We start from the raw sequence: 20,596 nt of genomic DNA, 5'->3' as shown, positions 1-20,596 counted from the left end.
AACATGTCACATAAGAAGTTGCATGGACTCACTGTGTGCAATACTAGTGTTTAACATGATTTTTGAATGACTACCTCATCGCTGTACCCTACACATACAATTATCTGTAAGGTCCCTCAGTCAAGCAGCGAATTTCAAACACAGATTAAACCACAAAGACCAGAGAGCTTTTCCAATACCTCTCAAAGAAGGGCACCCGTTGGTAGATGGGTAAAGCAAATTATAATCTGACAATTAATTTCCCTTTGAGCATGGTGAAGTTATTAATTACACTGTGGATGGTTTGTCAATTCACCCATTCACTACAAAACCGCTCAGGGATTTCACCTACAGGAGGTTGGTAGCACCTTAATTGGGGAGAACGGACTCGAGGTAATGGCTGGAGCAGAACAGGTGGAATGGTACCAAATACATCCAACACATTTTCCATGTGTTTGATTCCATTTTCTCCGTTCCAGACATAATTATGAGTTGTCTTCCTCTCAGCAGCCTCCACTGATTTCACCATAACGCCAGTGGTGACATTAAAACAGTTGCAGTGTTTAACAGCTGTGATTGGAGAAAACTGAGGATCTATCAACAACAGTGTAGTTACTCCACAACACAAACCTAAATGACAAAGTGAGAAGAAGGAAACATGTACAGAATAAACATATTCCAAAACATGCATTCTGTTTGCAATAAGGCACTAAAGTAAAACTGCTTAAAAAATGAGCAAAGAAATTAACTTTATGTCCTGAATACAAAGTGTTATGTTTGGAGCAAATCCAACACAACACATCACTGAGTACCACTCTTCATATTTTCAAGCATGGTGATGGCTGCACCATGTTATGGGCATGCTATTTAATCCATTTTTAATTCAAGCTGTAAGACAACAGAATGTGGAATAAGTCAAGGGGTACTTTCTGAAGACACTGAGTACACCAAACATTAGGAACACCTTCCTAATTTTGATTTGAAACCCCTTTTGTCTTCAGAACAGCCTCAGTTCATTGGGGCATGGACTCTACAAGGTGTCGAAAGCATTCCACAGCGATGTTGGCCCATGTTGACTCCAATGCTTCCTACAGTTGTGTCAAGTTGGATGGATTTCCTTTGGGGGTTGGACCATTCTTGATACACACCGGAAACTGTTTAGAGTGAAAAAACCCAGCAGTATTGCAGTTCTTGAAACCAGTGCGCCTGGCACCTACTACCACACCTCATTCAAAGGCACTTACATTTATTGTCTTACCCAAACACCCACTAAATGGTTCACATACAATCAATCAATCAATCAATTTTATTTTATATAGCCCTTCGTACATCAGCTAATATCTCGAAGTGCTGTACAGAAACCCAGCCTAAAACCCCAAACAGCTAGTAATGCAGGTGTAAAAGCACGGTGGCTAGGAAAAACTCCCTAGAAAGGCCAAAACCTAGGAAGAAACCTAGAGAGGAACCAGGCTATGAGGGGTGGCCAGTCCTCTTCTGGCTGTGCCGGGTGGAGATTATAACAGAACTATGCCAAGATGTTCAAAAATGTTCATAAGTGACAAGCATGGTCAAATAATAATCATGAATAATTTTCAGTTGGCTTTTCATAGCTGATCATTAAGAGTTGAAAAACAACAGGTCTGGGACAGGTGGCGGTTCCATAACCGCAGGCAGAACAGCTGAAACTGGAATAGCAGCAAGGCCAGGCGGACTGGGGACAGCAAGGAGTCACCACGGGCGGCAGTCCCGACGCATGGTCCTAGGGCCCAGGTCCTCCGAGAGAAAGAAAGAGAGAAGGAGAAAATTAGAGAGAGCCAAGATTTTCAAAATGTTCATAAATGACAAGCATGGTCAAATAATAATCAGGAATAAATCTCAGTTGGCTTTTCATAGCCGATCATTAAGAGTTGAAAACAGCAGGTCTGGGACAGGTAGGGGTTCCATAACCGCAGGCAGAACAGTTGAAACTGGAATAGCAGCAAGGCCAGGCGGACTGGGGACAGCAAGGAGTCACCACGGCCGGTAGTCCCGACGTATGGTCCTAGGGCTCAGGTCCTCCGAGAGAAAGAAAGAGAGAAGGAGAAAATTAGAGAGAGCCAAGATTTTCAAAATGTTCATAAATGACAAGCATGGTCAAATAATAATCAGGAATAAATCTCAGTTGGCTTTTCATAGCCGATCATTAACCTCTAACGAGCCTCAACCCCGGATCCGGGATCACCCCCCACCCCCCCCACACTGATTAGCATCGCTAGCATAGCGTCACAATTAAATAGTAGCATCTAAATATCATTAAATCACAAGTCCAAGCCACCTAATGAAAGATACAGATCTTGTGAATAAAGCCACCATTTCAGATTTTTAAAATGTTTTACAGGGAAGACACAATATGTAAATCTATTAGCTAACCACGTTAGCAAAGGACACGATTTTTTTACTCCCAACAGCTTTTTCCTGCGTCAGTAGCTATCACTAATTCGACTAAATAAAAATATATATAGCCACTAACCAAGAAACAACTTCATAATATGACAGTCTGATAACATATTTATGGTATAGCATAGTTTTTTTTGGGAAAAATGTGCATTTTTCAGGTATAAATCACAGTTCTACATTGCAGCTGCAATCTGAAATAGTGCTGACCCAGCCAGAACAATTACAGAGACCAACGTCATATAACGAATTACTCATCTTAAAACATTTCAGAAAAATACACAGCGTACAGATATTGAAAGCCCAACATCTGGTGAATCCAAACAATATTTCAGATTTATTAAATGTTTTATAACGAAAACAAAATGTAGCGCTAAATTAGCATAGCTATACCAGGCAGATTCGGCTAGGCGCCCACGGCCAGTTCACATGCACAACAGATATGATATAACATCGTAAATTGGGTCTTACTATGGCTGATCTTTCATCAGAATGTTGATCAAAGTGTCCTTTGTCAAGATGAGTCGTTGGTTCCGTTCAGAAATCTTCCTTTCCCACTCCATTTAGCACAGGTACTGGTCGAGTGGCACAGATCTCTCAAATGTAAATAAATTGTGACAACGGAACACCGCAAAACTCCCAAAAAAATTCAAATAATCTGATTAAACTATATTGAAAAAACATACATTACGTTGATATGGTCACATGTATCAAACAAAATTCGACACGGAGATAGTTTTCATCCATAACGCCAGCAAAACAGTACACAATCGCAGCTCCAACTCGTGCGAATCAGCAAACCGGAAGTTGTCGGTCACGCCAAAGAAATAGGTCTTATTTCACGTCAGTACCAGATAAACAAAGAATTTCTCCTCTGACGTCCTCTTGACACCCAGAGGAAGGCGAATGAGGTGTGTTTCGGGTCATAGGGGGCACGACCATATATAGGCAGAGCTTTGAAGCCAGCATAACACATCTTGATTTTATGTTCTTGGTCATGGAAAGTGCTGTGAAATGACTTCTGTATCACTCAGAGACAAAATTGAAACGGTTTTAGAAACTAGAGATTGTTTTCTTTCCAATGGTATTATTTATATGCATGTAGTAAGAGCAATAATTGAATAAGAGGCAGTTTAATCTGTAGAGCAAATTATGCTAATGGGAAAATAGCACCCCCTGTATTCTCAAGAAGTTTTAAGAGTTGAAATACACTTCTCAATTGTCTCAAGGCTTAAAAATCCTTCATTAACCTGTCACCTCCCCTTCGTCTACACTGATTGAAGTGGATTTAACAAGTGACTTCAATAAGGGATCATAGCTTTAACCTGGATTCACCTGGTCAGTCTATGTCATGGAAAGAGCAGTAAGATTGGTTCTGTTTTATCACCTACTACCTACTCATATATCCATTGATAGTGAGTGGTAGCCTGATCTGCATGCAGGCACATCGTTTCATTGTATTTTCATACATTTTATCCACATATAGGCAAAGCAGTTTCCACAAAACTGAAATGAGCTTGTTCGTCCTTTTTTTGTCAGTCCCACCATATCCCCATCCCCACCATATTGCAGCATCAGCGTAGTGTAATGTCCAATAGTCAATACTTTCTCCTGATCCTGTCCTCCAGAGCCTTCAGCTCTCCCTCCACCTGTTGGGGGAAGTCGGCTCCCACCTGCTGGGTAAAGTGAACCCTCAGCTCCTGGGTCTCCTTCTCCCAGAAGGCCTTGGGCAGGTCGAAGAGTGTTTTGTCTAGAAGGGATACAGCTTTTATCCAAATGTAGTTTTCTAGCAAGTTTAGGAGAATTTAGGCAGCAGGTTAGGATAATTAACGTAGCAGGTTATGATAATTAGATCAAGGAACGGAAAAGTGTTAGAATTAGCTCAAACGCTAAAATAATTTGATGTCAATTTTACAAAAGCTTTATCCCATCTAGACTTGACCGTCGTAAAGGGAGCCCATGTCCAACTTGCCTCCCAGTCCCTGTAGGTCGCTGTTTCCCTCCTGTGGCACCCGGTACACTCTTTTCACGCCACTTCAATAAGAAGTGATTTCGGTAGCAGGTTAGGAGCAGGGCTGGACTACAGAACGGTCCCAGATAGCATATGATAGAAAAATGTGTTGAATAGTAGGAAATTAGCTCTAAAACAACAACATTTTCTGTCAGCTTCATGACAACATGTAGAATAGCATTATAAAACTGTAAATATGTATCTCTGCACCATGACAAAATGGGTTGAAATGCTCTCCACACCATGGCAAAATGGGTTGAAATGCTCTCCACACCATGGCAAAATGGGTTGAAATGCTCTCTGTACCATGGCAAAATGGGTTGAAATGCTCTCCACACCATGGCAAAATGGGTTGAAATGCCCTCCACACAATGGCAAAATGGGTTGAAATGCTCTCCACACCATGGCAAAATGGGTTGAAATGCCTTCCACACAATGGCAAAATGGGTTGAAATACTCTCTGCACCATGGCAAAATGGGTTGAAATGCTCTCTGCACCATGGCAAAATAGGTTGAAATGCCCTCCACACAATGGCAAAATGGGTTGAAATGCTCTCTGCACCATGGCAAAATGGGTTGAAATGCTCTCTGCACCATGATAAAATGGGTTGAAATGCTCTCTGCACCATGTCAAAATGGGTTGAAATGCAGGAAGTAGGAGGGGGGGTGTGGGGTCGTAACCTATAGCCGTAATTCTCCTAACCTGCTGCATAAATTCTTCTAGCCTGATACGAAAAAGTCAATTCTGTATAGAAGTGGTGTGAAAATGTGTCATCCAGCCCACCAGGGTTTTCTTGGCAAATAGACTTTAAAGAGGAAGTTAAGCAAGAAAAAGAGGAAGTTGGTGCAGGGGAAGTTGAGTGGTGTGTGTGAGAATCAGTCAGATACAATTACACTTACTCTGTTTCATACCAAGTCTGTTTTTCATGTTGAAAAAATGTTTTGACAACCCCATGATTTGGCATGGGTCTCAAGATCCTCAAAAGGTTCAACAGCTGCACCATCGAGAGCATCTTGACCGGTTGCATCACCACCTGGTATGGTAATTGCTCGGCATCTGACCGTAAGGCGCTACAGAGAGTAGTGCGTACGGCCCAGTACATCACTGGGGCCAAGCTTCCTGCCATCCAGGACCTATATACTAGGCGGTGTCAGAGGAAAGCCCAAAGAATTGTCAGAGACTCCAGTCACCCAAGTCATAGACTGTTCTCTCTGCTTCCGCACAGCAGGCAGTACCGGAGCGCCAAGTCTAGGACCAAAAGGCTTGTTAACAGCTTCTACCCCCAAGCCATAAGACTGCTGAACAATTAATCAAATGGCCAACGGACTATTTGCATTGACCCTCCCCACCTTCATTTGTTTTGTACACTGCTGCTACTCGCTGTTTATTATCTATGCTTTGTCACTTCACCCCTACCTACATGTACAAATTACCTCGACTAACCTGTACCCCGCACATTGACTTGGTACACCTTGTATATAGCCTTGTTATTGTTCATTTATTGTGTTTTTTTTATAATGTTTTACCTTAGTTAATTTAATAAACATTTTCTTAACTCTTTCTTGAGTTGCACTGTTGGTTAAGGGCTTGTCAGTAAGCATTTCACGGTAAGGTCTACACTTGTTCTATTCAACGTTTATGATTTAACTCGATTTATAAAAACATCACACACACATTCCCATTGAAGCCTGGGAGACCATCTGTTGGGGGAGGTCGGCTCCCACCTGCTGGGTAAAATACACCCTCAGCTCCTGGGTCTCCTTCTTCCAGAAGGCCTTCAGGAAGGTTGAGGGTTTTGTCTAGAAGGGATACAGCTTTTGTCAAAATTGAGTTTTCTAGCTAGTTTAGGAGAATCTATGCAGCAGGTTAGGAGAATTAACATAGCAGGTTATGGAAATTAAATTAAAGTACGGAAAAGGGTTAGGATTAGCTAAAATGCTGTAATATTTATACTTTTAACATAATTTTGACAAAAACTTAATCCCATCTAGACTTGACCACCGAAGAGGGCACCCATGTCCTCCTTGCTGCCCAGGACCTGTAGGTCGCTGACTCCCTCCTGTGTCACCCGGGACATTCTTTTCACGGCACTTTTCACGGCACTTTAATAAGAAGTGATTTTGGAAGCAGGTTAGCAGCAGGGCTGGATTACTGAACGGCCCCAGATAGCATATGATAGCAAAATGTGTAGAACTGCAGGAAATTAGCTTTAAAACTACAACCTTTATATCAGCCTCATGGCAAAATGTGAACACAAGCATGATGTGCTATAAAACAGCAAAAATATAAAAAATAGTTCTCTGCACCATGGCAGAACGTTTTGAAATACAGGAAAGTAAACTCAGGGTCCCAAATGCGGTCATCCAACCCTGATTAGGAGAGCATTTTCCCTAAACCTATCTATTTTACCTGACCTTAACCTCAGGCTCTTAACATGCTATGATAATTCTCCTAACCTGCTACATAAATGCTCATAATCATCCTAAAGTCAATTCCGTGTCAGAGTGGAGTGAAAAGAGTGTCTCTGTGGCTTCCAGCCCACCAGGCTCCTCTTGGCAAATAGACTTCAAAGAGGAAGTTGGTGTAGGAGAAGTTGAGTGGTGTGAGAATCAGTCAGATACAGTTATAGTTACTCTGTTTCTAATCAAGTCTGTTTTTCATGTTGAAACATAATGTGACAACCATATGGTTTTTTTTCAAACTCGAATTTAACCAATTTAACTCTTGAATAAATGAATAGTGGATTTTGGTTCATGATTTAACTATATGTTTAAGTGCCACAGATATTCCCATTCAGGCTGGGAGATAGAGGAGAGGGAGATGGTTATAATGCCGAAAGTTTCATTTGTATAATTTAACAATGTGTCGGGGGCGGACTTAGCGATTTGGGGCCCGTTTCAAAATGCTGCTGACCTGTCCTACCCCGAGAAAGGGACATTAAATACTGAAGTATTGTTTGAACATAATTTCTCATACACCTATTAGGAAGTACGTCACTGATGAGATGTGAGCTATGCCACATGAATTTCATCACTTTAGTTTGTCAGACCTCACTATGTGTGTGACAGTTTCTGCTGTAGACAGTGTACGTTACCGTCTAAGGCAAGTATCAACTTCTTCAATATATTTTCTCTTAATTTGAATGTTCGAAATAAATGAAAGGAAATTAATTATGAGTAATGAGATTCAAAATGTTCTAAAGTACTGCTGTTTGTTCATGTATTATCTTCACAACTGAAGGACATAATGTATTTGATATGGAGATGGTTCAATGCAATGTGTTGTGTGAGTTAAGCTACTCTACCAGTAAGTGTATGTTTGTACTGTTTCAGGTGATCAGTAGTGTGTGAGTTCTCACATGGCTTGTCCTGAGAACATGTTTTTTCTCATTGTCCTCTTTATGTCAGGTGAGTCTTCCACACAACAACAACTAGTTATGAATCGGACATAAAGGAATAACCACAAGTCATTATATTTTATGGGATGTGCTATATAACTGTGTAGAAAAGTGTACAGTTAATTCCTGATTAGTGTATTTTAATAGTCTGGATTCAAACAGTCTTGTGAAAAAGTATTTCTGATATTTTTGATACTGAATGTTATCAGATATTCAATCAAAAGCTGATATTAGATCAATGGAACCTGAGTGAACAAATAACACAACAATTACATACTTATTTCATTTATTACTTAAACAAAGTTATGCAACACCCACATGTTCATTGAAATAAGTCTATATTATTATTATTATTAGTAGAGACTGTACCGTTGATGTGTATAAACCCTGGATTACTGATGCTATGTAACGGCCAATGAGAGACTTTAAATCCACCGGTCTCTATATATGGTCTCCCCAGAAGAAGCAGTCCTCCATAAGAATTAATGGAATTCTACAGTATTTCAATCAAATGTTTCCAGGACAAAATTACATGTATTTAACTATTATGTTGTAGATGGGACAGTAAAGTTAGTACTACATAATGAAAATACTTTAAAATCTTTACATGTTAATTGTTTTATTTGTTATGTTCAGGTCATATAAAAAGCATGAGCTGGAGCACACCCAGAGAAAATGACTTATTGTAGAGGTGCTGACTAACGGTGAATACACTGTAAGCTATAAAAACAAAGAGAGTTGCACACTATATATATAAACTCCCAGTAATTTATTGGGTAAAACACCAACGTTTCGGCATCACTGTGCCTTCTTCAGGGCAAAGCCATGAATGCTTGAACCAAGGTTATGTAGATATACAGTGCAAATAGTGCATCCAATGACAATAGTGAGGGGTGTGTCATAATTACGAGTTTAATTTGAATGAATTGAGTGAAACTGTTAATAGACAATAGTTTACAGCATATTGAATATATTAGGCTATTGTTATCATTAACATTAGCATACAATTAGCATCAACATACATTAGTGTTTATTTTAATTTCACATATATTTATTGTTTCCAATTTCATAAAATGGTGTTACAAGTAATATTTTGGTTCATCCATAATGCATATTAAATCAAATCTATTTTTATTTGTCACATACACGCGAGTGTAGCGAAATGCTTGTGCTTCTAGTTCCGACAATGCAGTAATAACCAACGAGTAATCTAACCTAACAATTCCACAACTACTACCTTAAACACACAAGTGTAAAGGGATAAAGAATATGTACATAAAGATATATGAATGAGTGATGGTACAGAACGGCATAGGCAAGATGCAGTAGATGGTATAGAGTACAGTATATACATATGAGATGAGTAATGTAGGGTATATAAACATAAAGTGGCATAGTTTAAAGTGGCTAGTGATACATGTATTACATAAAGATGGCAAGATGATATAGAGTTAGAGTACAGTATATATATATACATATGAGATGAGTAATGTAGGGTATGTAAACATTATATTAAGTGGCATTGTTTAAAGTGGCTAGTGATACATTTTTACATACATTTCCATCAATTCCCATTATTAAAGAAGCTTCATCAACAGGGGGAACATATTGGCTGTACGCTGATAAGCTGTAGAAAGAATATATTCATTTATAAGACTTCTTCATAAAACAGTAATTGTTCATAAGAAGGGCCTGAGATCAAAGTCAATATTCTGACCACTAGGGGTCAATGTTTTTCAATAGGAAATCCAGTAGGCCTCCCTCTGTAGTAGTAGGATCTCCATGTTACCTCCTCTCCTTGGTAGCGCAACAGGATCAATACCTGTGTATTTGAGGGAGGAGATGGGATCAACCTGTGTTGCTTCAACAAAGTGAGCTGCTATTGGATAATCAGTGTTCTTACACCTGATTGAGCTGCGGTGTTCAGCTCTGCATTGTTTTAATTGTCTTTTCGTTTGTCCAACGTTGGCTTTCCCACATGAACATGTGATGAGATAGATTACTCCCTTTGTCTTGCAAGAGATGATACCCCTAACAGGGATTTTTCCACCTGTATGAGGCTATCTGAAGAATAATGTTTTTGTAGTGCTATTGAACTGTGCGCTAGAGCCACATTTGTAGTTCCCATTTGGAATGGGTGTCAAGAGTGTCTGAGTGGGCTCAGGGGGCAGGTCAGATCTCACTAAGCTAACCTCAATATTGCGACCATGCTTATAGACCACCAGTGGGGGTTCCTTGAAGAGGTGTGCAATTTTGTTGTCTGATTGCAGAATATGCCAGTGCTTTTTCAGGATTGCTTTCATTTTCTCTGAACACTTGGTGTACTTAATGCAAAAAACTGTTGCGTTGTTTTTCTTCTTTGGTTTAGTTTTTAGCAAATCCTCTCTTGGTTTTTGAGATATTTTCATCATTGCAGCATCAAGCGTTTTTTCATTGTAGCCTTGAATTTTGAATTAATTTTTTCATTTTCTTAGCATTGCTGTCAAAGTCTGACTGTTGGCAACAGATTCATTTAACCCTGCATAACTGGCTATATGGTAGACCATTCCTGAGGGGAAGGGGATGCATACTATCCCCACGTAGCAGGGTATTGAGGTCTGTTGGCTGTGTGTACAAGTCTGTATGTAAACATCATTCTCTTTGATGATCCATAAGTCCAGGTAGTTTATTTTTCTCTCATCAGTCTGCATGGTGAATTTGAGATATTCAGAGCTCTCGTTAATAAGAGTTTGGAATGAATTTAGTTCCTGCTGACTTCCTTCCCAGAGCACAAAGACATCATCTATGTATCTCTTCCATGAGAGGATTTTAGAGAGTAGGGGGTGTGTCTCTGTTTTGTAAATGAGTGCTTCCTCAAATTGTTCCACATACATGGCTATACCCCGAATTTGAAGGAAAAAGTCTGACTCAAAGATTAAGTAGTTATTGGATAATACCAGTTCAGTGAGACGCAAGATGCGATCATTGGCTGGAGAAAGGGCAGGGTCTCTCTGTTGAAGGAAGTGTTGCAGTTTTACAAAATATAATTTAAAAGTTTGCATTAAGGTGTCTGTAATAGAATATTCTTGTCAAAATGGATGTAGACATTAATAAATGTATTTCTATAGCTTCCAACATATTTTTTTTTACAATGGAGGAGGAGTAACAAGATGGCTGTGCAGTTTCTTCCAAACAGCGGCACCTGGCAGTCATCTAGGGTTAATACATATCATTGGACTGATCTGAAAATATATCAGAACCTCCCTGATGTTGTCTTTTATGTTGCAGGTGTTTTGGCCTGTTTTGGTCAACGACATTTGATCACCACAATGCCAGATAAACTGGATGGACTGACTGGCTCCTGTGTGCAAATCCCATGTTCATTTCATATTCCTGGCCAAAATAAGGATACATTTAACAGCACAATCCTAACCTCTGGAGTCTGGACTAAAGAATCCCCATACTTTGATGTGTGTCCTGACAGGGTGATATTTAACAGTAGTGAGACGGTCAACAGATTTCAAGGGAAGATAACTGGAAACATGTCTCAGAATAACTGCACCACAGTCTTCTTCAATGTAACCACCAGTTACACTAATATATACTTCTTCAGGATTGAGAGTCAACCATTCCGTGCAACAGACACTGGAAAGTCTGTTGATATAGATGTCAGGGGTAAGAGACAATTTAACTTTTAACCAACTATTTTTCCAGTTTATATTCCTTTCATCAAAGATAAGAACAATTGTACAGTTTAACTTAGTTTAAAATATCTTCATCTACAATGTATTACAGATTTGCCTTCCAGTCCCATCATTACTGTCTCAGGTGAGATGAAGGAAGGGGCCTCTGTCAGTTTTAACTGCTCTGCTGTCGCTCCCTGTCCTGAACACCCCCCTGAGCTGACATGGACTCTCCCAACACAGTTCACAACTGAGAACCAACTGCAGGAGAATCCAGACCAAACCAAATCAGTTCTCTCCACGGTGACCTTCACTCCGTCATACCTTCATCATGAGAAGAACATCACTTGTACTGCAGTCTACCCAGTAGGGGCAAGCAACAAGACAGCTGAACATAACATGATGCTTAATGTTTCATGTAAGATTTAGTCACCGGTTCCTGAAGAATAGATCATTCTATCATGTTTTCACTGATGATTGTAATAGAGTGGTTTTGATGAGACTATTCAATATACCATATCCAGATACATTCTAAATGAACCCCTCTCCCTCAGTCTCTCCTAAGGACACCTCGGCCTCCATCAGTCCAGCTGATCCAGTATTAGTGGGCAGCTGTGTTAATCTGACCTGCAGCAGTACAGCCAACCCTCCAGTGACATCCTTCACCTGGTTCAAGATCAGTGGAGATAAACCAACACAGGTAGCATCTGGACTGAGTTACACCCTCAATGTGACGGCTGTTGATGGAGGACTGTACTTCTGTGAAGCAAGAAATAGTCACGGCTGTGGCAAGTCAAAGGAAGTGCAGCTGGCTATTAAAGGTAAAACGGGCACGTCGAGCACAATCGTAGGTTAGATATACACTATATATTCAAAAGTATGTGGACACCCCTTCAAACGCGTGGATTCAGCTATTTATTGACATTGACATTAATGCCCATGATTTTGGAATGAGATGTTCGATGAGCAGGTGACCACATACTTTTGGTCGTGAAGTGTACATTGCTGATATTTATGTGAGAAATTACCTAATATGTGCTGCATTTTCAGGGCAAGAAAAGACTGTTACCACAATACTTTTTGGGATTGCAGCAGGAACTTTGGGGGTCCTTTTGCTTATCAGCCTGATCAGTGTTATTGGATGGTAAAAACTATTCCTGGAATCAATACAAACTATTATTTCTGCTGTGTTTGTGCTTCTGCATATGAAAACCCTCACAGTGCATTCAGAAGGCCTTTCTAAATGTCTTCCAGGAGGAGAAACTCTAGGCTCCACGATGGACTTGAAAGGACAGACAGTCCACAGGGACAGGTGGGAATAAGGCTCAACTTTCAAAACCATCTACAAAGTGTATCTAAGGAAGTACTGAATTAATGCAGAAACTATTTAAAGCCATGAGGTTCACATCATTTCAGAGCAAGTTTAGGGGGAGATGACCACACCGATAGCAATGCCTGTAAGAATATGGAATGATAACAGAATAGCTGTTGGACTTTGACAGTGTTTACATTAGATTGGAGCTCATTTGTTGACAAAATGTAATTCTTTACACCTGTCAGTTGAATTTACATTTTCATTGACATCCACTCAGTATGTGTTGTGTAACCTGCTGACCTTAGAGTTTTACACATGACTGAGCTTAGAGCTTTACACCTGTTCCTCTCTCCGTGTTCTCTCCACAGAACTCCCCGGTTGGGACGGTGTGTGCTAACCAGGCCAAAGCCGGAGAGGAACCAGAGGAACCTGCAGAAAACCAGTCTGAAGAGATCCAATATGGTGACATAGACTTCTCCAAACTACGGCCCAAAGACACCCCAGCTGCAGCCCAGGACAGGGTCCAGGGACAGGAGAGTGCGTACGCTGAAGTCAACGTGACCAGGAGAGGGGCCCAGGAACCACCTCTTAACAACCTAGATGGACTTTATGCACAAGTGGATAAAAGAGGTGCATGTTAAGTATTTTGCCAATGGTTATTGTTGGATTCGACATTTTGAACATTGAGATATTAAAGACATGATGGATCAGACGCATAGTATATTAAAGAGTGAAACATACTGGGTCTCTGTAGCGAGACAGATAGCTGTGGAATGTGTTGGGTGACAAGAGGAGAGCAACGTGTTCATACAGGGGACACAGATGGATCTGTGGATTAGATGAAGGAGGGGTTGAGGTCAGGAGGTGAGGACAGATTCTTATCAGGGAGTAATAAATGTTTGGTATCCTGTTACCCTCTTTATTATCTTCCTGTAGAGCCATAACATGTAAGGATTGGAGATGAGGAGGAGTGTCTTAAGTGGAATGTAAATATCTGATGGGACAAATGTTGGGTTGTCTGATTACAGCTGTACAGAACCATTGAGAATAATTAAACTGGGTTAAAGCTTCTCTAGTGTCCGTGGGTTATTTACTCTGAAAAATAAGAACCTAACAGTATTACGTGTTTTTATGAACAGTATTGGGTATTAGTATTTTATTGGTGCTTTTGTTACATTTATAATTGTGTTCTCTTTGATTATCTGCATATTTGTAGAATTTGCTGTGATGAAAAGTGTTTAACTCTTAATGTAGTGGTGATACGATGATGTAGGCTACTCTTTATTTTAGACCATTTATTTTGAGTGTTGAGTTCACAGAGCATCTGTTTAATGGGTTCCAGTATAGAGGAACTGCTGAGTTCAACTAGCCAACTGAAGGCAGTTTAAGTCCATATAAAGTCAATGATGACTGGGGAGAGTTGACACAGCTAGTTGGAGAGACAGTGGTCTGATACAAGACAGGAAGTTGGTACAGGAAGTCTACATGATGGCAGAATGGTGTTAACATCTACTAGTCACTGTTTCTCTGCATCTTTTGTGCAGTTACCAGAATGACAATATAATATATTTTCAGTTTATATCTATTTAGAAGTTATTGTGTCAGATTTTATGTTGAATGTTAAATCAAAGAAACAATTGAGACTGAATATAAGGTTGTTTGTTAATTGCACTCTAATAAAAACCTTTACATTAAATTTCCATGAAGTCTTTTGGTCTTATTGGTCCAACATTTTACATATTTCATTCAAATTGATTACATTTAGATGTGTCACTGGCCTACACACAATTCCCCATAATGTGGAATGATGTTTGAATTAAAAAATTAATTAAAAGATGAAATATCTTGAGTCAATAAGTATTCAACTCCTTTCTTATGACAATCATGAATAAGTTCAGGAGTAATAATAAGTTGCATGGACTCACTGTGTGTGCAGTACTAGTGAATGACTACTTCATCTCTATACCCCACACATACAATAATCTATAAGGTCCCTCAGTCGAGCAGTGTGTTTCAAACAGATTTAACCACAAAGACTGGGGAGGTTTTCCAATGCTTTGTAAAGAAGAGCACCTATTGGTAGATGGGTAAAAAAAATAATAATTGAATATCCCTTTTTGCATGGAGAGTTATTATTTACACTTTGGATGACGTATCAATACACCCAGTCACTATAAAGATACAGGTGTCCTTCCTAACTCAGTTGCCGGAGAGAAAGGAAACTACTCAGCGATTTCATCATGAGTCCAATTGTCACGATCGTCTTCGTGAGAGAGAGAGGACCAAGGCGCAGCGTGTGCAAAATACATCTCTTTATTTTGGAAGAGAGAAAAAACACGAAACGAACACTATACACAAACTAACAAAACAACAAACGACCGTGAAGCTAAATAACGTAAGTGCACAGACAAGCAACAAACGTTCAACATAGACAACACCCCACAAAAGCCTACTGCCTATGGCTGCCTTAAATATGGCTCCCAATCAGAGACAATGAATGACAGCTGTCTCTGATTGAGAACCAATCCAGGCAGTCATAGACATAACTAGACAACACTACTCTACTCTGCCCCATACACATACAACACCCCTAGACATTACAAAACACATACCTTCCCCATGTCACACCCTGACCTAACTAAAAAACATAAAGAAAACAAAGAATACTAAGGCCAGGGCGTGACACCAATGTTGACTTTAAAACATTTACACAGTCTAATGGCTGTGATAGCAGAAGACTTAGGACGGATCAACAATGTTGTAGTTACTCCACAATACTAACCTAAGTGACAGATTGAAAAGAAGGAAACATGTACAGAATAAACATATCCCAAAACATGCATCCTGTTTGCAATAAGACACTAAAGTAAAACTGCCAGAAAAGTGTCAAAATAAATGTACTCTATGTCCTGAATACAAAGTGTTATGTTTGGGGCAAATCCAACACAACACATCACTGTGTACCACTCTTCATATTTTCAAGCATTGTGATGGCTGCACCATGTTATGGCCGTCTAGCAATGATCAACAACCAACTTGACAGGGATATATATTTTTTTTAAGAATAATGTAAAAAATATTGTACAACCCAGGAAAGCTCTTACAGACTTACCCAGAAAGACTCACAGCCAAAAAGTGATTCTAACGTTAATTCAATATTTTTGTATTTCATTTTCAAATCATCTGCAAACATTTATAAAAACATATTTTCACTTTGTTATTAAGGGGTATTGTGTGTAGATGGGTGAGAAAATAAATATATTTAATTCATTTTAATTTTAGGCTGTAACACGACAAAATGTTTATTAACCTTTACAGCCCAGGGGTTCCGCTAGCGGAACACCCACAACATTCCACTGAAAAGGCAAAAATATATTTTTTAAATATTTAACTTTCACACCTTACCAAGTCCAATACAGCAAATGAAAGAATACACATCTTGTTCATCTACCCATCGTGTCCGATTTAACTTCTTGCAACTATAGGGGGTGCTGTTTCGCATTAGCATAATTTGCTCTACAGATTAAACTGCCTAGTACTCAATTCTTGCTCGTACAATATGCATATTATTATTATTATTGGATAGAAAACACTCTCTAGTTTCTATAGCCGTTGGAATTTTGTCTCTGAGTGAAACAGAACTCAATCTACAGCACTTTTCATGATAGGGAGTCAGATTTCAGACATCTTGGCCCCTGATCTGGAGTCAGTTTAAAGGTCCGTGTAAATGCTATGGAGAAACAGACACTTCTTACGTCTTCCCCTGGATGTCAGTACGTGATGACGCTTTGAATGGAGTCGATTGCGCAATCAGTGCCTCTATAAATCACCAAATACCGGAAGTAACTTCCTTTGGCTGCCTGCGCCTGGCGCGCGAAGGACATCGGACTCGCCTCCTTCCAAGCTTTAGTTTAGCCAGTAATATTTCTCCGGTCATGTTTTTACCCGTTATAGGTGTTAACAGCATCATAAGGTAGTTAATTTGAACCGTTTTATAGCAATTTATATCCGTTTAGTGCGATTTTGAGGCATTGCTTTGTTGTGCACTTTGAAGCGCCGGGCACGTTTCGGGGTCCCGGTCGAACGTTAGTGGGCATTTCGACAGACAAGAGGACATCTTTCGACCAAAAGAAGATTAGACCCAAGAAAGGATACATTGCCCAAGATTCTGATGGAAGATCACCTCATAGTAAGAAATATTTAAGATGATAAATCGTTGTTCTGTAGAAAAATGTTAAACGCACGTTCCGCCATTTTGTTAGGTGTAGCTTCGCTTGGCGCAACCTGTATTGAAAAGTAAGGATAATTTAAAAAATGTAATTCCGCGATTGTATTAAGAATTAAATTGTCTATCAATCGCTGTCCACCCTATATTTTTTAGTCAAGTTTATGAGTATTTATGTATAAGACTAGATCACTGTCTAATATGGCGCACGACATTTTCTGACCAGCTGGGCTACTTTTGTCATTGTCTAACTATGATTTTGGTGGCTAAATATGCACATTTTCGAACAAACTCTATATGTATGTTGTAATATGATGTTACAGGAGTGTCATCTGAAGAATTCTGAGAAGGTTAGTGAAAAAATTAATATATTTTGGCGATGATAACGATATCGCTCTCTTTGGCTTGAATCAGTGCTCGGGTAACGTTTGCATATGTGGTATGCTAATATAACGATTTATTGTGTTTTCGCCGTAAAACACTTAGAAAATCTGAAATGTTGTCTGAATTCACAAGATCTGTGTCTTTCCATTGCTATGTGCTGTGTATTTTTAAGAAATGTTTTATGATGAGTAAATTGGTAATACAAGTTGCTCTCTGTAGTAATTCTAGTCGCTTTGGTGAGATTTGTGATGGTGGCTGCAATGGCAAACTATGATTTATACCTGAAATATGCACATTTTTCTAACAAAACCTATCCTATACCATAAATATGTTATCAGACTGTCATCTGATGAGGTTTTTTCTTGGTTAGTGGCTATCAATATCTTAGTTTAGCCAAATTGGTGATAGCTACTGGTGGAGAGAAAAAATGGTGGACAAAGAAAAATGGTGTCTTTTGCTAACGTGTTTAGCTAATAGATTTACATATTGTGTCTTCCCTGTAAAACATTTTAAAAATCTGAAATGGTGGCTTTATTCACAAGATCTGTATCTTTCATTAGGTGTCTTGGACTTGTGATTTAATGATATTTAGATGCTGCTATTTAATTGTGACGCTATGCTAGCGATGCTAATCAGTGTGGGGGGGGGGGGGGGGGGTGCTCCCGGACCCGGGGTAGAGGCTCGTGAAAGGTTAAAAAAATGTTTTACAGCGAAAACCCAACATATATTTATGTTAGATCACCACCAAATCCAAAAAACACACAGACATTTTTCCCAGCCAAAGATAAGTCACAAAAGCAGAAATAGAGATACAATTAATCACTAACCTTTGATAATCTTCATCAGATAACACTCATAGGACATCATGTTACACAATACATTTATGTTTTGTTCGATAATGTGCATATTTATATCCACAAATCTCGGTTTACATTGGCGCCATGTTCAGAAATGGCTCCAAAATATCCAGAGAAATTTTAGAGAGCCACGTCATCTAACATAAATACTCATCATAAACTTTGATGAAAGATACATGTTTTACATATAATTAAAGATACACTGGTTCTTAATGCAACCGCTGTCAGATTTAAAAAAAAACTTTAGTAAAAAGCACACCATGCAATAATCTGAGACAGCGCTCAAATATAAATAACATTTCTCCGCCATGTTGGAGTCAACAGAAATACGAAATTACATCATAAATATTCCCTTACCTTTGATTATTGACTATGGTGGAGTGGGGTCCACGTCCCGCACCCGAGCCGCCACCGTGGGAAGGCCCACCCGGACCCTCCCTTTCTGTGTCAGGTTTTACGGCCGGAGTCCGCACCTTTGGGGGGGGGGGGGGGGGGGGGTACTGTCACACCCTGGCCTTAGTTATGTTTGTTTTCTTTATTATTTTAGTTAGGTCAGGGTGTGACATGGGGGATGTATGTGTTTTTGTATTGTCTCGGGGTTTTTGTATGTTTATGGGGCAGTGTTCAGTCTAGGTGTTTGCATGTCTATGGTTGCCTAGATTGGTTCTCAATTAGAGACAGCTGTCTATCGTTGTCTCTGATTGGGAGCCATATTTAGGCAGCCATAGTCATTAGGTAGTTTGTGGGTGATTGTCTATGTCTAAGTTTCCTGTGTCTGCACTTTTGTTTATATAGCTTCACGTTCGTCTGTTTATTATTTTGTCTAGTTTGTATAGTGTTTGTTTCGTTTTCGTCTTCATAAATAAAGAAGATGTATTCATTTCACGCTGCGCCTTGGTCCTCCTCGCTTTCACGTTACGACGATCGTGACAATATGATAGCAAAGTCTCCTTCTCCCAGAAGACCTTTGGCAGGTCGAAGAGGGTTTTATCTAGAAGGTACACAGCTTTTGTAAAAAATAAACAATATAATCTAGCAAATTTAGGAGAATTTATGCAGCAGGTTAGGATAATTAATGTTGCAGGTTATGATAAATAGATTAAAGTACAGATAAGGGTTAGGATTAGATCAAATGCAAAAATAATTCAACTTTTGACGGAAATTTAACAAAAGCTTTATCCCACCTAGACTTTCCACCTTGCCGCTCAGACCCTGGAGGTCGCTGGCTCTCTCCTGTGGTACCTGTGGACTCTCTTTTCACGTCACTTCAAAAATAAGGGATTTTAGTAGCAGGTTAGGAGCAGGGCCGGACTACTGAACGACCCCATATAGCATATGATAGCAAAATGTGTTGAATAGTAGGAAATTAGCTTTAACACTGTAACAATTTGTCTCAGCCTCATGGCAAAATGTGAACACAAGCATGATGAACAATAAAACACCTAAATAAATCTCTGCTTCATGGCAAAAAGTTAGCTTTAAAACTGACATTTTTTGTCTAAGCTTCATGACAAAATGTGTAGAATAGCGTTATAAAATTGAAAATATTTCTCTCCGCACCATGGCAAAATGTGTTGAAATTTAGGAAAGTACAGTGGCATGAAAAAGTATGTGATCCTTTTGGAATTACATGTATTTCTGTATAAATTGGTCATAAAATTTGATCTTCGCCTGAGTCACAACAATAGACACACACAGTGTGCTTAAACTAATGACAGAAATTATTATATTTTCCTTGTCTTTATTGAATACATAATTTCAAATTTCACAGTGTAGGTTGGAAAAAGTAAGGCTAATGACTTGCTAGAAAACTATTTTATTTTTACAGAAGCTGTATACCTTCTAGACAAAACCCTCTTTGACCAGCCCAAGGTCTTCTGGGAGAAGGAGACCCAGGAGCTGAGGGTGTACTTTACCCAGCAGGTGAGAGCTGACTTCCCCCAACAGGTGGAGGGAGAGCTGAAGGCTCTGGAGGACAGGGTCAGGAATTAAGAGGCAGAAGGACAAGATGATTCAGAGAGAGAAGAGAGAAAGTATTGACTATTGGACATTATACTACACTGATGCTGCAGTATGGTGGGGATGGGGATATGGTGGGACTGACAAAAAAGGGACTAACAAGCTCATTTCAGTGTTGTGGAAACTGCTTTGCCTATATGTGGATAAAATGTATGACATTTCAAATAAACAACGTGTCTGTCACTCACTGTCAATGGATTTATGAGTACTGTAGGTTTTAGGTGATAGATCAGAATCAGTGTTCAACTGTATCTTACTGCTCTTTCCTTGACATAGACTGACCATGTGAATCCAAGTGAAAGCTATGATCCCT

At 39.5% G+C, this 20,596-nt stretch overlaps 1 protein-coding gene across 1 annotated transcript; it reads left to right on the top strand.

The window, feature by feature from the left end:
• Positions 1–11,129: 11,129 nt before the first annotated feature.
• Positions 11,130–20,256, top strand: LOC120039112 (sialoadhesin-like). The gene is made up of 5 exons (XM_038984638.1): positions 11,130–11,475; positions 11,596–11,901; positions 12,038–12,330; positions 13,167–13,415; positions 20,131–20,256. Exons 1-5 carry the CDS (start codon positions 11,130–11,132, stop codon positions 20,254–20,256), a joined length of 1,320 nt encoding a protein of 439 aa, XP_038840566.1.
• The last annotated feature ends 340 nt before the right edge of the window (positions 20,257–20,596 follow it).

The sequence above is a fragment of the Salvelinus namaycush genome, unplaced genomic scaffold (genome assembly GCF_016432855.1).
Source record: "Salvelinus namaycush isolate Seneca unplaced genomic scaffold, SaNama_1.0 Scaffold254, whole genome shotgun sequence".
Lineage (NCBI taxonomy): Eukaryota > Metazoa > Chordata > Actinopteri > Salmoniformes > Salmonidae > Salvelinus > Salvelinus namaycush.
This window is presented reverse-complemented; position numbering and strand designations above follow the sequence as displayed.

Bases quoted from the DNA above. Each gene is read 5' to 3' on its own strand.
- LOC120039112 (XM_038984638.1), top strand. From the start codon at position 11,130: ATGCCAGATAAACTGGATGGACTGACTGGCTCCTGTGTGCAAATCCCA. The intron at 11,476-11,595 runs GTAAGAGACAAT...AATGTATTACAG, and splicing joins TGTTGATATAGATGTCAGGG to ATTTGCCTTCCAGTCCCATC. The intron at 11,902-12,037 runs GTAAGATTTAGT...CCTCTCCCTCAG, and splicing joins CATGATGCTTAATGTTTCAT to TCTCTCCTAAGGACACCTCG.